The 13,940-nt window shown below is 39.9% G+C and overlaps 1 protein-coding gene across 2 annotated transcripts in view; it reads right to left on the reverse strand.

The window, feature by feature from the left end:
• Window positions 1-13,940, reverse strand: part of gcgrb (glucagon receptor b) — a 59,475-nt gene that overhangs the window by 15,616 nt on the left and 29,919 nt on the right. For both annotated transcript variants that reach the window (XM_037763909.1, XM_037763908.1), the window contains exons 2-4: window positions 1,581-1,728; window positions 1,387-1,483; window positions 1,164-1,271 (exon numbers count right to left, since the gene is read on the reverse strand). In XM_037763909.1, coding sequence (XP_037619837.1) covers window positions 1,164-1,271; window positions 1,387-1,483; window positions 1,581-1,634 — 259 coding nt within the window. In that variant the 5' untranslated portion in view covers window positions 1,635-1,728. The remainder of the gene's footprint in view (window positions 1-1,163; window positions 1,272-1,386; window positions 1,484-1,580; window positions 1,729-13,940) is intronic.

A 13,940-nucleotide genomic window follows, 5' to 3' on the forward strand; every position in this document is an offset into this window, starting at 1 on the left:
TTTCATCTCACTGAATGACAAGGACATACAGTACGATGAGCTGGTGTTGCCATTGCACAGCATTATCCATTCACTACTCAGTCCACAGAATGACTTTAAATGAGAGCACTTTGAAGAGCTCTTTCTCTGAATTTCTGCTCCCACATCGTGCCCTTGGAGGGGCACAATATCCCTGCATTTCTCTAACGATCTGACGTCAGTACTTTTTTTGTACTTATGAAGGTGTTGAAGAGGAGCTCTTGTTTGAAAAAGGGATAGTTTCTACACACAGCTTTTGGAATTACTAATTTTAATTCAATACATATTGTATTATTATATATTATGACAGGCATTGTACACATTTGTTTTTTGCACCTTACTGAGAATCTATATTGTTTATATTTATGTTTATTTGCACTCCCTATACTTGCACTCTTTCCCACTTTGTACTGCAACTAGGGCTGTCGTACATGCGTTATTACTGCAACTTATATTGCACAATTGTATTGCTGTATAAATAAGTTTTAATATTAGGTTATTATCAGGTATATTGTTGCTTTTTAAATGACAAAGATGACAGTTTTAAAACTAACTAAATACTTGTTTATTGTTAAATGCAGAACACAGACGGGCAATGAGGCGCAGCGTTTTTTCCAGCTGCATTTTGGTTGCTGGTTGATATGATACGAATATCAAAATGTCGGCACAACGTAGAGTATTTACTCTGGATGAAGGGAAAGCTGGAACACGTAATGGAGAAAGGACGAACCCACCGGTCTGTGTATAATCATTTCTCCTCCATTGTTGTTGTTCTTGTCCAGCAACTGTAGCTACATGTAGGATGTGATGGTTGGTCATTGTGGAGTTTTACTCAAATTTGAACATTTTTCAACTCTCGACGACCAGAAAAAAAACACCAAACAAGCAGCGCTCAGCGCAGAATAGAAGCTCAGCACCTCGTCATACTGCTGCTGTTTGTAGCAAACTGTAAAAATGCGGCACTTCCATTGCAAAGAATTCAAAAAAGAAAAGACGTGAACATTGCGGTTGTGGCTGTTGCTTGCCATCTCCTGCTTTTGGCTTGTCAATATTGTGGCTATTGCGACAGCCCTAACTGCAACTGCTGCACAGTAATTTCCCTTGGGATTAATCAAGTTTATCTTATCTTATCTTGACACACACACCTTTGCGGTACCATGGCAGGAACCACGGGCAGGAGACATTGACAGTTGTTCCTGGGAGTCCATCAGGCCAGCAGGCGTACAGGTCAAAGGTCCTGTTACACACCAGCCCTGCGGTGGAGAGCACATCTGTGAAATCTGTGCTTACATTACAGTAGGTCAGGCTTCATTCTCTGGCATGCATCCCGTTCAGACACAAGCTCATGCCGGGACGGGACGGGCTCACCTGCGGCGGGGGGCGTGACGTTGATGTAGTCCAGGCACTGGTTTTTATAGCCGCTCCACTGCTCCTTCACAAGCTCCAGGGAGTTAGTAGAGGAGACCTGCAGAAGGAAGAAACTTCCTGAGGCTTAATCTACAGTCATCATCTACTGTCTGTATGTGGGTGCGTGAAACAGAGAGAGAGGCCGCGAGTCGTACCTTTGTGCAGCTGCAGAGCATAAGCAAGGCCAAGAGGAGACACACCTGGGACATCCCACTGACGCAGGGAGGATGGGGGTCGGTGGGGACCAGAACACGGAGGAGGCCCGACACATGAGGCGGTCTCTGCGCTATCTCACCGCGTGGCCTACACACACGATATGGAAGAGCTTGTTAGTGGGAAGAATGTGTGTGTGTGTGTGTGTGTTTAGGGTCATTTGCACTGCAACTGAAAGAGAGAAGGAGTGAAATAATGAAGATGTCGAGAATCAACGAACAGAAAAAATTAATCGGTGATATACTGCTTCTCTTTCACACTTACAAATCACATGCGCCTACACACATATCACAGCTGTCTGATGAAAACCATGTCACAATGCCAGCTTTTCATGAACAAATATTGTGAGCCCATTCAATTGGTTTGATTAACACAAAAGCTTGAATTTGACTTTTTGAGTTATAACAGCATTAAAAAACAACTGTCATTCACACAAGCACACCAGCAAGCGATCAATCTCCTGTGCAAAAGTCAACAAAAGCATGTTTTTTTTCTCTACACATTTCTACAACAACAATTTACTGCCGCATAAAAGCATCAATCGCGGGAGCTGGACAGATGATTGGATAATGAGTTTGGACGGCAGGGGGAAGTGGGTCTGAGGTGAGGACGAGGCGAGTTGCCTTCAGGGAACACAGAGATTTTTTCACAGTAACACGTTTGTTTGTGTTTGCGTGTTGATTTTTTTATGGCCGGTGCATTTCCTGCGGCACCAGTTGACCGTCTTCACTCGCGAAGTTGGAGAACAAAACGAAATCTGAAACGTTTCTGCAAAAAACACCTTGACGATGGAAACATTTTTGGCTAAAACGTTTCAAATTCCACTCTGTTCCAGTCTCTGTGCTTCTGATGATGAAGATGATGTATCTGCATCAGGCCGAGTGTGTTTCTGTGTGTGTTTGTGTCCATGGTATTGAATTGCCGTACCTGACAGAGATTTGAGCCAAACATCAATAGCCTGTTGTGTTATCACAGCACAAAGATTAGCACCTTCATTTTGAAAGAGCAAACAACAAAACAGCGAGCTGCTGCTGTTTTGTCTTCCTGCAACAGACCTTTTATCTTATGGTGTTACAGTAATAACCTTCCTCTTTACGATCACATGCAGCTCTTATCGACTGAGCAGCAAAGCAGAAGAACACACAGACAGTTTACATGCTCCTGCAGGCGGATTTTCTTCATGTTTGGTACACAATCTGCGAGATTAAACTGCACCAGGATGAAATATGTTTATGATGAAATACACGGAGGAATTTCTCTGTGAATGATATAAATATGAATATGGGATGGAGCCTTATCAAGACAGCTATGGACTCAAGTAACCGTAGAAAATGGGTCAAACAACTGCTTTCAATCCAGTTTAGTGATATTCTACATTTTTCTTATTGTCAACAAATCCCATAAAAACACCATAAGCTACTATACTATGTAGTATGTGTATCCAAAGCCTTATATATCGTATTCCTCTGTGCCATAAACCTCCATTAACTTATTAAAAAGACATCAATGAGCCACATTGTTGGACTGGGTGACATGTTCCTTCATTATGATGAACATGGACACTGCATTTCATTCAGAGTCAATCCCATATACACCGTCCTGCTGCTGTAAATACTCACTAAAGCATGCATTAATCAAGCATGTCTTCATTTGCTGCTGAAAATAGTCCCTATAATAAATTCTCTATTTACTTCTGTTTGAGTAACTTTTGGCAAAACCTACAGTGCCCAGCTGTTTTAGGAAATTACTGAGCCTTTTTTTGAAAAATGACAGACATGCTGGAGATGTCAGAAAGTATTGGGAGACTGACCGTTCCACTGTTGGCTTTGGGCTTTTCATTTGATTTGGTGGCAATATCAGCGGTTTTGTCCTTCATGGCTGCTGAGTACTTACTGTGAAATGTTATTTTTATTTTATTATCTAGAAGAAAACTTATTTTTAACAACTAAAAACATGTTTCTGTCATAATATATGAATTATGCAGCCTTATGGATAACATGATCAATTCTAAGTTGGGTCAGTTTTGATCTAACATGTATTTTCGGGGTTAAATAGGATCTTCGTAATTTGCAGTTTATGTAATTTCATCTCCTAGCCTCCCTCGTTTGCACAGTCACATGTAGAGATTTACTTGATTTTCATGGGAATATGAGAGCATGTGTGCATTTGTGCATGTGTGTGTGTGTGTGTGTGTGTGCTGGCAGCGTCTGTGTGTCTGTTTTTAGTTAACCACAATACTGAGAGGAGGACAGCACATAATCCCAAGCTTGTCTCAAACTGATAGCTTTATCGACCTCTAAGGCAGGTTTTACATTACACTCTACACTCTACACTTCTATATTACACTCTCTGTACACACTTACATCACACTCCAGCATGCTGTGGAATGGGGATATCTTAAAGCCTTTTCTAGCCTGTGTAAATCTCTCTTTCCAGGGTAGTAGCACCTCCAGGTTGTTGACGCCAGCAATTAAATCCTCTTCCAAATGTTTTGCAGTAGCTGCTTGTTGCTGCCTTTGGGTGAAATGTATCACTGCGGTTGGTTGTAATCTTTGTATCTTTAAAGTATCATCTTTTTCTGTGAGTATAGAATAAAAAAATCTGCCTTGCTTGATGGCGGTGCATTTTTGAGTTGTTTTCCAGAGGGCTTTTTTTTAATAAGGCTCAAAAGGCTGTGGAAGTTGGTTGGTTTTCACCCAACAGTCGTGCCACATTACAGATTTTTTGCTCTAAAAAATGTTGTACCTCTTCTCCTCCATCTACTGAATGAATTAAACATTCCTGACAATGCTTTATCCTTTTATTGGAAGCATTAACACCCTGCAGAGTGCATGAAACAACGTCAGTCTGTCAGTCCCTTTCATTCATATTTGTCATCCTCTTCACAAACTCAGCGTGTGCCTCCTTTCATTTTCTTTCTCGTTCACTATCCGTGTTTCAGAAGTAATACCGTGCCTCTCTCCTCCCACACATTTCCATTTAAGTGCACAATATTTATGTTTGTCCCGGGGACAAACAAAGAGACAGAACAGGAAGGAGAGGCAGAAGGAAGTAGAGTGGAAATGTGCGACAGTGAATCATTTGAAAATCTACTTATCACACATCAAGGACCTCAAACGATCAAATGTCCGATAATGAAGTCTATAAGGAAAACAGACCGCTCCCCATTATCATTAAGGTCATCGTTAAGGTTATGCAGTCCATGCAACCCCGCCACGAGCACCTCCAATTATGCTGTTTAAATCAATAAGCCTCTATGTGATGAGGAGCGGGCTATTAGGCAGAGTATGGAGAGTAGGCGGTAACAGAGACAGGAGTGCAGTGGCTGTAATGGAGCTAAACAGAGCTCTAATTATGTTGTTTCTGCCTCGGTGAGCCGCTCTGCCCCACATGGAGGCTGACAGCCAACCACTCTGAAGCTCCAATATCACGACTTTTTTCCTCTTTATTTTAATTTGTATTTTATACAAAATACTCACTTTCTATCCTCCCATTTTAAAGGGATAGTTTGGGTGTTTTGAAATGCGGTTCTATGAGGTACTTATCCATAGTCAGTGTATTACCTACAGTAGATGACGGTCGGCACGCCCCCAGTTTGGAGAAACAGACAGTGGTACCAGCACGGGAGCAAAGCAATGTACTGCTGTGGATGGGGCTGACAGCAAAATGTATTTTAGACACCTAAAAGAAAGACTTGCCTAAAAATAATCAATATCAGTTTAAGTGTATACGCTATATCTAGAATATTTTCACTGGTTTATCTCGGGGAACTGAACTGAAAGTGAAACTTATCTGCTCTCTTCAAAGCCACCAGACTCAGTTGGCAAAAACAGCTGTTTCACTTTCAGTTCAGTGCCCTGTCAGGAAATATGACGATGGATAAGTACCTCACACAACCCAACACCCAAACTGTGCCTTTAAACTACATGTTCTTTGGACATAATTCAAATTTTAAATGGTCGGTTCACCCAAATGACAAAAAACAAACAAACATGTTTTCTCACTTATCACTGGTATTTCATGTTAGGGCTGCACAATTAATTGAATACGATCACGATTTTGGCTTCCCACAATTAAAGGAACATGATCGACTGCGATATTGGCGTTTATATTGCGTGCTCTGCTGCATAAATCAAGCGCTTCCTAAACTAACAGAGCCACCAATCAACAGCCAACTGAAGCCAGACGGTTTTCAGCAGTCTCATAACTGAGACTTGCCGGTCAAACACACACGATGGTTTTACGTCGACACGCAGCAGCACAGTCAGTAACGTCACACACACACACACAATATGTCGGCAGTGTGGAAGTTGTTCGGTGTGAGTGAAGACATTAAACTGCAATTTGTCACAACGGCAAGTCCAATAAAAGCCGTGTAGGAACAACCTTAAAAACATTTGGAACAACTAATTAATCACACACTTATAGTAATGATGCTCTTCAGAGTCATCACAGAGACTGGCTCATCTGCCGACAGCACGGAGCTCAAGAGCTAATGTTAACAGAGGTTCCATTGGGTTACATTATGATGCGTTCAAGCTCTATGTAAATTATAATGCTGTCATGAATTAAAATGTAATTTAGTAAAATGTATTTTTTGGCGAGAAACTTGAATAAATCTGGTTGTTTGAGAGAGATAATTATGACCTGTTTAACTTCCTGACACTAAAGTCAGCTATAAGCAGCTTATAATATATAATTAAAACTATTAATGCCAAGATTTGTTTTAATCAAAGCAAATATATAAATAAAAATACAATCATTTATTGCCTAATCATTTGAATTGTGTGTTTTTATGCAAATAACCACTGTAGTTGACAATAACAAAGTAAAAGGATGACATTTAGAAATTTTGATGGTTTGAATGAAGCACAACATGGAAGTGAAAGCAGCGCTCTGTTTATTTAAAATGTGAAATTGAAATAAAAATATACTGTCCCTAAAACATATATGAATATTCATGATATGATAATAATCGTGGTCTCAATATTGATCAACAATAATCGTGAATATCTATTTGGCCATAATCATGCAGCCTTTTTCAAGAAAATTACCTTAGCTTGGTGAATTATACCCTACTATAAAATAGAAGATCTCATAGGTATTTTCTTAAGGTTTTGTCATTATTTGTCCTTTTTGTTACATTACTAACATAGGAGCTCTTATTTTGAAGGTGAAATGTGTCTCCCAAATGAATAAAAATACTGTTTATCGTCTGTTTAGTCAGTATTTAGCTTCATACTATGTTTAATATTTAGTGAACTGACCCTTCAAATCTCACACAGTCGTGAAGCCATGTGCACAAATTTGATTTATGTCCTTTAAGGACCCTCATACAGCTCTCTGTTCAGGTAGTGTAGGCAGATCAGGTGCACTTGGCTCTAGTGACAGTCTCAAGAGTGTGTGTGCGGGTGTGTTTGTGTGTCCGTGCATGCAAGCGTGTGTGAAGCTGTGTGTTATGATTAACCGAGGTAGGTGATGGAGGTGACCCAGAATCTGCTCCCTCAGCAGATGTTATGCTTCACAAAAAGAGCAAGAGACTATCTATTTTTTTTCTTTTCATCTCTGTCTGTCTATCTTCTTCTCATCATAGGTTCTCCTTGTCCTTCCCCCACTCTTATGCTTTACAAACCTCCAACCACTCACAAGCAAACTGGTTTGTCTGAAGTAAAAAAAAAAAATGTCAAGAGAATGCCCCGTTCCTTATTAGTTCTGTGGCCTTCTCGAGGGAGAATAGTCTTGTTTCCTGTCTCGTATGGGAGGTCCGTGCAGCGGGAAACACAAAGCAATGAGGGTCTAATGGAGACAAGCTTCAGTCAAAAATCTCAAAACTCTCAAAAACTCTTTCTAACAGTTCACACATGCTGCTCTCTTGTCCCATACATCCCTTTACTCTGCAAACACATTAGCTATTGGTACTTTAGCACCATGCTAAAGAACTCGATGACCTGCACTGTTTTGCGTGTAGCTGCATGTAGAAAAACACAGCAGCCCTCTGCTTTGTGGTTCTCATATTAAAATAGTGGAGATAGTTTGGCTCCAAGCATTGATATCATGCTTAAATCATCACCACTTCCACTTCGGAGACATCTGCGTTGGAGAGAAGTTTGGAGGCTGCCGAGCCACTGGCAGATGGCCCGAGCGGCTTTGAGCTGACTACATTCAGAATCGGGCTGTATTTCTGTCTGATAAGATGAAATCATGGCAACGCTGCATCTGAAGTGTCCAGCGGCGGGTGTGCGGATGAACCCAGATAAGCGTCGTAACAGTTGTGTGTGAACGTCAGGACGTGAGAGAGGGAGAGCACATGGGAAGAAGAAGGCTTGACCAGTACATACCATTCTCAGTGTCCCGTGGAGAATGCCAAGAGCCAGACCCTAAATCCTCAGCCATGTGCTCCCTGGACTCCTCCATAAAAATGCTTCATTAATACCGCAGATATCCTGCCTGCTATATATTATCCTTCAGCCTCGCATTGCTCCCACCCACACCCTCTCTCCTATGGAAACAAATGACACCACATTCCCCTGCCAGCGCACACACAAACAATGCTTATACAACCAAGCGAGTTAATAAGTAGAACATGCATTACCTCACGTAACCTGCTGTATAGCTTTATGGCTGAGGGGGAGAAAAGGTGCCAACATAAGGGGAGACAAATACTCAAAGTCATGCCCCTTTGTGACCAATCAGTGCAGGTGCCAGTGAGGGAAATAACACTAAGTTATGGGAATAATTTGACATTTTGGGAAATACACTTGTACAGTTTCTTGAGAGTTTAGATGAGAAGATTGATACCACTCTCCTGTACAGACTTGATATTAATCTTCTCATCTAACTCTCAACAAGAAAGTGAATAAGGGTATTTTCCATAATATTTAACTATTCAGCAGTATCTGAGGTGTTGTACTTGACAATGTTGGGCAACTACACACCACAAACAGTTATTTGTTACCTTATTTTCGTTACTCAGACATTTTATGTTTACTACAGTTTGATGGTACTCTCCGGACGTCCTGTCCTCACAGTGAAGCTGAGGGCTTCAACTCTGAACTGACGTTACAGAGTAAGAGACACACTAAGCCTTAGAAGCCATCCCATGTAAATAGGAAATCGTTAACATCACTGGAGGGCATAATGCTCCTCTTTTTGAACACCTCTCCATACCTCCAGCCCCTAAGCCAAGCTAACACCTCCTGACCAGCCGGAACTGATCAACCCTCCCATCAAACTCCCAGTAAAACAGCTAACGGATGGTCTCCCAAAATGTCAAATAACAGAGTGAACGAACATCACGTACATTACAAACTGAAATGTAATTACTGAATTTGCAATCCCTTATACTACTATACTATGCTATATACTAAAAAAGTAATCACATTACAGTAACGTGAAACTAAGTAATGTGTTACTGCTCAATACTGGTAGATGATATATATACACAATCAGCAGACGAAAAGGACAAAAGGACAGAGGAACCAGAGCTGAGCCATAGTGTCTCACATAATCCTTTCCCTGTGGAGGGAAATGTCACAAGCGAGTGTGTTAGTGTGTATCATATCCAAACTAACCACCCAACCTGCCTGTCATGCATTTGCTAGAGGCGCATCCGCTAAACACGTCCCGACACACACCGTCACACTTGTGACAACCGCAAACATGAGGGACACAAACTGGCTTCTGGCAGCCTGTTGCACCACTGTGACGGAAACACGCGAGAGTAGTGCACAAAACTGCATGTCAGCGGCTCTTTCTATAGGCTTAACAATGTACAAAAATACAAAAAAACTAAACAAAAAAGAAAACAGCAAGAAGTTCACAATCCTGTACCACTGTGCCTGTTCCTGTTACATAGCTGCTCAGTTTCCATAACTCAACTGTGCATGTGTGCGCCTGCATACACACCTGCATGCATCCATGTGTGCTGTTTAACGGAATGTATAAAGACAATCATGGCACCAATATTGTGACCACGGTACATGAAAACACACACAAGATGATGGGTGGGGGGCAAACAGACGACTGTCTGGTTTATTCTGACCAACAGACAGAAACTGAAAAAATGCTGAGTACACATTTGGAAAAGTACATTTTATAATTATACTAGGGCTGTCAAAGTTAATGCGATAAAAACGCGTTAAGGCAAATTTGTTTTAAGGCCACTAATTCCTTTAACGCATTAACGCAACTTGCGACTTTTAGGTTGTAGCGGGCTCAGTTTTAAAGCTAGAAGATACTGACATCATATGAAACTAGAAAACCTGAGGAATCCATTGGTACCAACCATGTCATACTAGCTTGGTCATGGCCATTTTCAAAGGGGTCCCTTGACCTCTGACCTCCAGATGTGTGAATGTAAATGGGTTCTATGGGTACCCACAAGTCTCCCCTTTACAGACATGCCCACTTTATGATAATCACATGCAGTTTGGGGCAAGTCATAGTCAAGTCAGCACACTGACACACTGACAGCTGTTGTTGCCTGTTGGGCTGCAGTTTGCCATGTTATGATTTGAGCATATTTTTATACTAAATGCAGTACCTGTGAGGGTTTCTGGACAATATCTGTCACAGTTTTCTGTTGTTAACTGATTTCCAGTAATAAATACATACATACATTTGCATAAAGCAAGCATATTTTCCCCCTCCCATGTTGATAAGAGTATTAATTAGATGCGGTTAATCAGGATTAAATATTATAATCAATTGACAGCCCTAAATTATAGCAATATATTCTGCATAGAAAGGTTCCATGCCATATTTGAGTCATTGTGATGTTGCCATCTCAATTCTGCGCAATTTCTTGGAGTTCTGAAAATTGAAATGGAAAGATGAGATTTGAAAACCTGAAACAACAAGTTGGAAAAAAAATCAGAGCCCATAAAGCACAGAATGCAACCTGCATCCTCCAATCAACCCACACAAACACACACAGCCTAAAATAGCTGATGCATTATGTTCAATATGTACCCTGACCCAAAACCCAATGCCTTTTGTAAAGGAGCTGGAAAAAAAGGCCTTTTGAAGCCATGAAGCGATACAGAGCACGTGTTTGAGGGAAAATCAACGGGGCATTGTCCTTCAGAGCTCCACATCCCTCCCTGACTTCACAACCATGGCTTTTGTTAGTGGGCAGATTTTAGCTAAATGTGTTAAAACTCAGGGAAACGTGACAGAAATGAAAAAGAAAAAAAAAACTTCTTCTGAACAAAAACCTTGCTTTGAAATATTATTGTATTGTTCGAGGTTGGCGTGACTACCTTCGCCATAGTTACCATGACAGCAGTGAATGAGATCACACCCAACATCTCTTTATGGGATTAAAAACCTTAAGAGGATGACTCTGTAGGCATGAAACCATTTGAGATGTTTCAAATATGGTATTCTGAGCTGTCACTGTGTTATCTGATTGAATCTGGCAACTCTTGCCATTTTATGTTTTAACAGTATTTTATTGTTCCTGTTTTTTCTGATCTTTCTGATTTCTTGTTTTAACTTGCATTTGCTTTTATTTTTGTTTTTTTGTTTTCTTTGGAAAGCACTTGGTAACTCTCTTGAAAAGTGCTATACGAATATATATATTTTATATTATTATTATTATTACAATAAACAAGCTAATATTCCACATTTGAGAATACCGATTACTATGGTACTGAAACACAATTACTTTTATTTGTTTAGTTGTCATAGTTACAACAATAACCACATGGTTAAAGTTAGGGAACAGCCATGGGCATGGTTCAAAGAAACCAATGTTGACTGTCGGAGGGAACCAGAAAATGAATAGCGGTTCAAAGATTTGTTTGTGATTATACAATAACGTCACCCAACTTCCTGTTTTCCTTCTGACAATAATCCTAATTCCTACAGCCGCTAGACAGCTTTGTCACTTCAACGTAAACATATGTTGTTTTTGGGTATTTGCTGGGACGGCTGACCAAAGAGGATAGAGCTGACGGGAGAGCTAGCGACGCACTTGGTGAAGTTAGCTTAAGTATACATACAGTATGTGACTGTTCAAAATAAGGTGTTAACTAATTTGTGAGGGAAATGTCTAGTCTTTGATTTTTGGTTTGCTGGAAAAACTTTAATAAATAATTCCTGACAATGACTGATATATTTGACTTCAGGACATCTCTGACTAAATACATGCTGAAAATCAAACATTTTTACTGTATTAATTTAGATATTTTTCAAATTAAAAGTCCCTAGAAGTGTAGGATTCAACTTTTCCCATGGTCTAGTGTTAAAAAAGTTTATAAAAAGTGCAATAAATCGTAATATTGAATTGCAATACTTAAAAATCGTAATACATATCAAATCAGCACCCAAACATCATGATAGTATCGAATTGGGAGATAGGCTTATTATCCCAGCCATATAAGTTATGTTAGTGGCGTTTGTGACGTGTTTTCCGTATGTTATGTGCTTTCGTATGTATTTTACATAAGTGGTTTTGTTGTCTCAACCTAACTGCGGATGTTACCGTAGTTTTGTTGTGTTGTGTACAAATGGCAAAAATGTGTCCTCATGACACGCGGAATGTCCTTGTAATGTCGTGCTATTGATAGGCCTTCCCATCGGGAGATCGGGTTGCATACAGTATTAACACTGTATGCTTCTTACTGCAGCACAAAAACACTGGATGAACGAACATCATCCCTGCATTACCACCTCACTTCACTGCACTTCATTCTACTGGCAGCCAGACTGAATCTTTAAAGTCTTCATACTGCAATAAAACTGTGCTGAACTGACAGTCAGGATGTTCAAAGATGATGTTATCTGCCCCAAATGTGTGTTTCCTGTCTTGTGCATCACATCAGTAAAACAAAACATGCTCCATGTTAGGACTTTGGCTAAACCAGACAAATTAAATATCAGTGACTGTTATTTATTTTTATGGCATCAATAGCATTTCTCACTGAGTGCCTGAGGTGTGACAGAGTTTTCATTTGAGACATCTGATTCACGGTGGACATCCAGAGATTTTGTTATTTCCTTGTATCAAATACTGCTGCATCAGCACCGACTTATATTGAGATCTAAATTACAAAGTAGTGAAGGATGCACATTTTTTTCATCACCTCTGTTGAATAGAAATAACTGATTGACATGCTGTTGCACTTTTGTAAGATTTCCATTCACAGTGAATAGAATTTTCCCCTAAAATAAAATCCATCTTGAATAAATCCAGCAAACACATTGAGGGCGTCGCTTTAATTAACACTACACCCATTAAAAAGATGAATACCAACTTATTTCTCTCTTTTCTCATTTCTGTCTGATGGGCTTCATTTGTAACCGGGGATCTGTGGAAGTATGAAAAGAGAGCAAAGTAAAAAGAGGACAGAGAGTCCTAGTTCCATTCTTTGCTGTCAGATGAGATAAATTTCAGATTTAGCAAACAAAAAGAATTAGATAATTCAGTTAAAGCTAAATAGACCCACATGTGCCAGCAGTCTCTAAAGACACATAGTTGTATCTTTCTCTGTGAGAGAGAGACACAAAGAGAGTGTGTGTTGCATGCATTTGCATCCTGAAGGGTCTGGCTCATAACTCAACTGAGTGTGTTTGGCTGCAGTATGACTCCCTTTAAATCATATAACAGATAATTACATTTATTATGTTGTCTTTAGATAAGCTCAAGAGGGTAAAACATCAATAACTTAACTATGTGTCCTATTAAATTCAAGCCACTAATTTAAAGACTTAATGAGTTTCCTGCAAGGAAATGATCTTTATGTGCCAAAATGATGAACAGATGTGCAACAACCAGTATTATTGTAAAATATTTATGTGTTTGTGAATCAAAAATTTCCCCAAATGGTCGACATATGCCTCCAATTTTCATTATTAAACTCCGGACACATCTCTGTAATCAAGGATGTTTTGCAGGGTCAGAGGTCAAAATGTGCAGCTGTCGTAATAAAAGAAACTGAGCTATGGCATCATAAGGTAAAAAAAGTTCCACTCTTCCAATACTGTAATGGAAGTAATTGTTTCACAAGCTGGATGAGAGGATCGGGGAAGTTAGTGTAAACAAGTTGAAAAGTGGAATTCGTCCAAGAACGAGGGTGAGAGTGACGTCATTTCTAATCACTTAAGCAAAGACTTTCACAGAGAGGTAATTCAATTTTTCAAATGCACACAATGTATTTTTAATGAGCTTAAATAGGCTTTTTATGTTAAAAACTTTAATGAAAGTAAAACGCAATGCAAAAAAAAAGGGCTTCCTTTTATTTTGTATGCAGTCGGAGATTCCAGAGAAGACAAAATAAGCTGCTTTCTCAGATTCGCAG

This window comes from Sebastes umbrosus, chromosome 3 (assembly GCF_015220745.1).
Source record: "Sebastes umbrosus isolate fSebUmb1 chromosome 3, fSebUmb1.pri, whole genome shotgun sequence".
NCBI classification, from domain to species: domain Eukaryota; kingdom Metazoa; phylum Chordata; class Actinopteri; order Perciformes; family Sebastidae; genus Sebastes; species Sebastes umbrosus.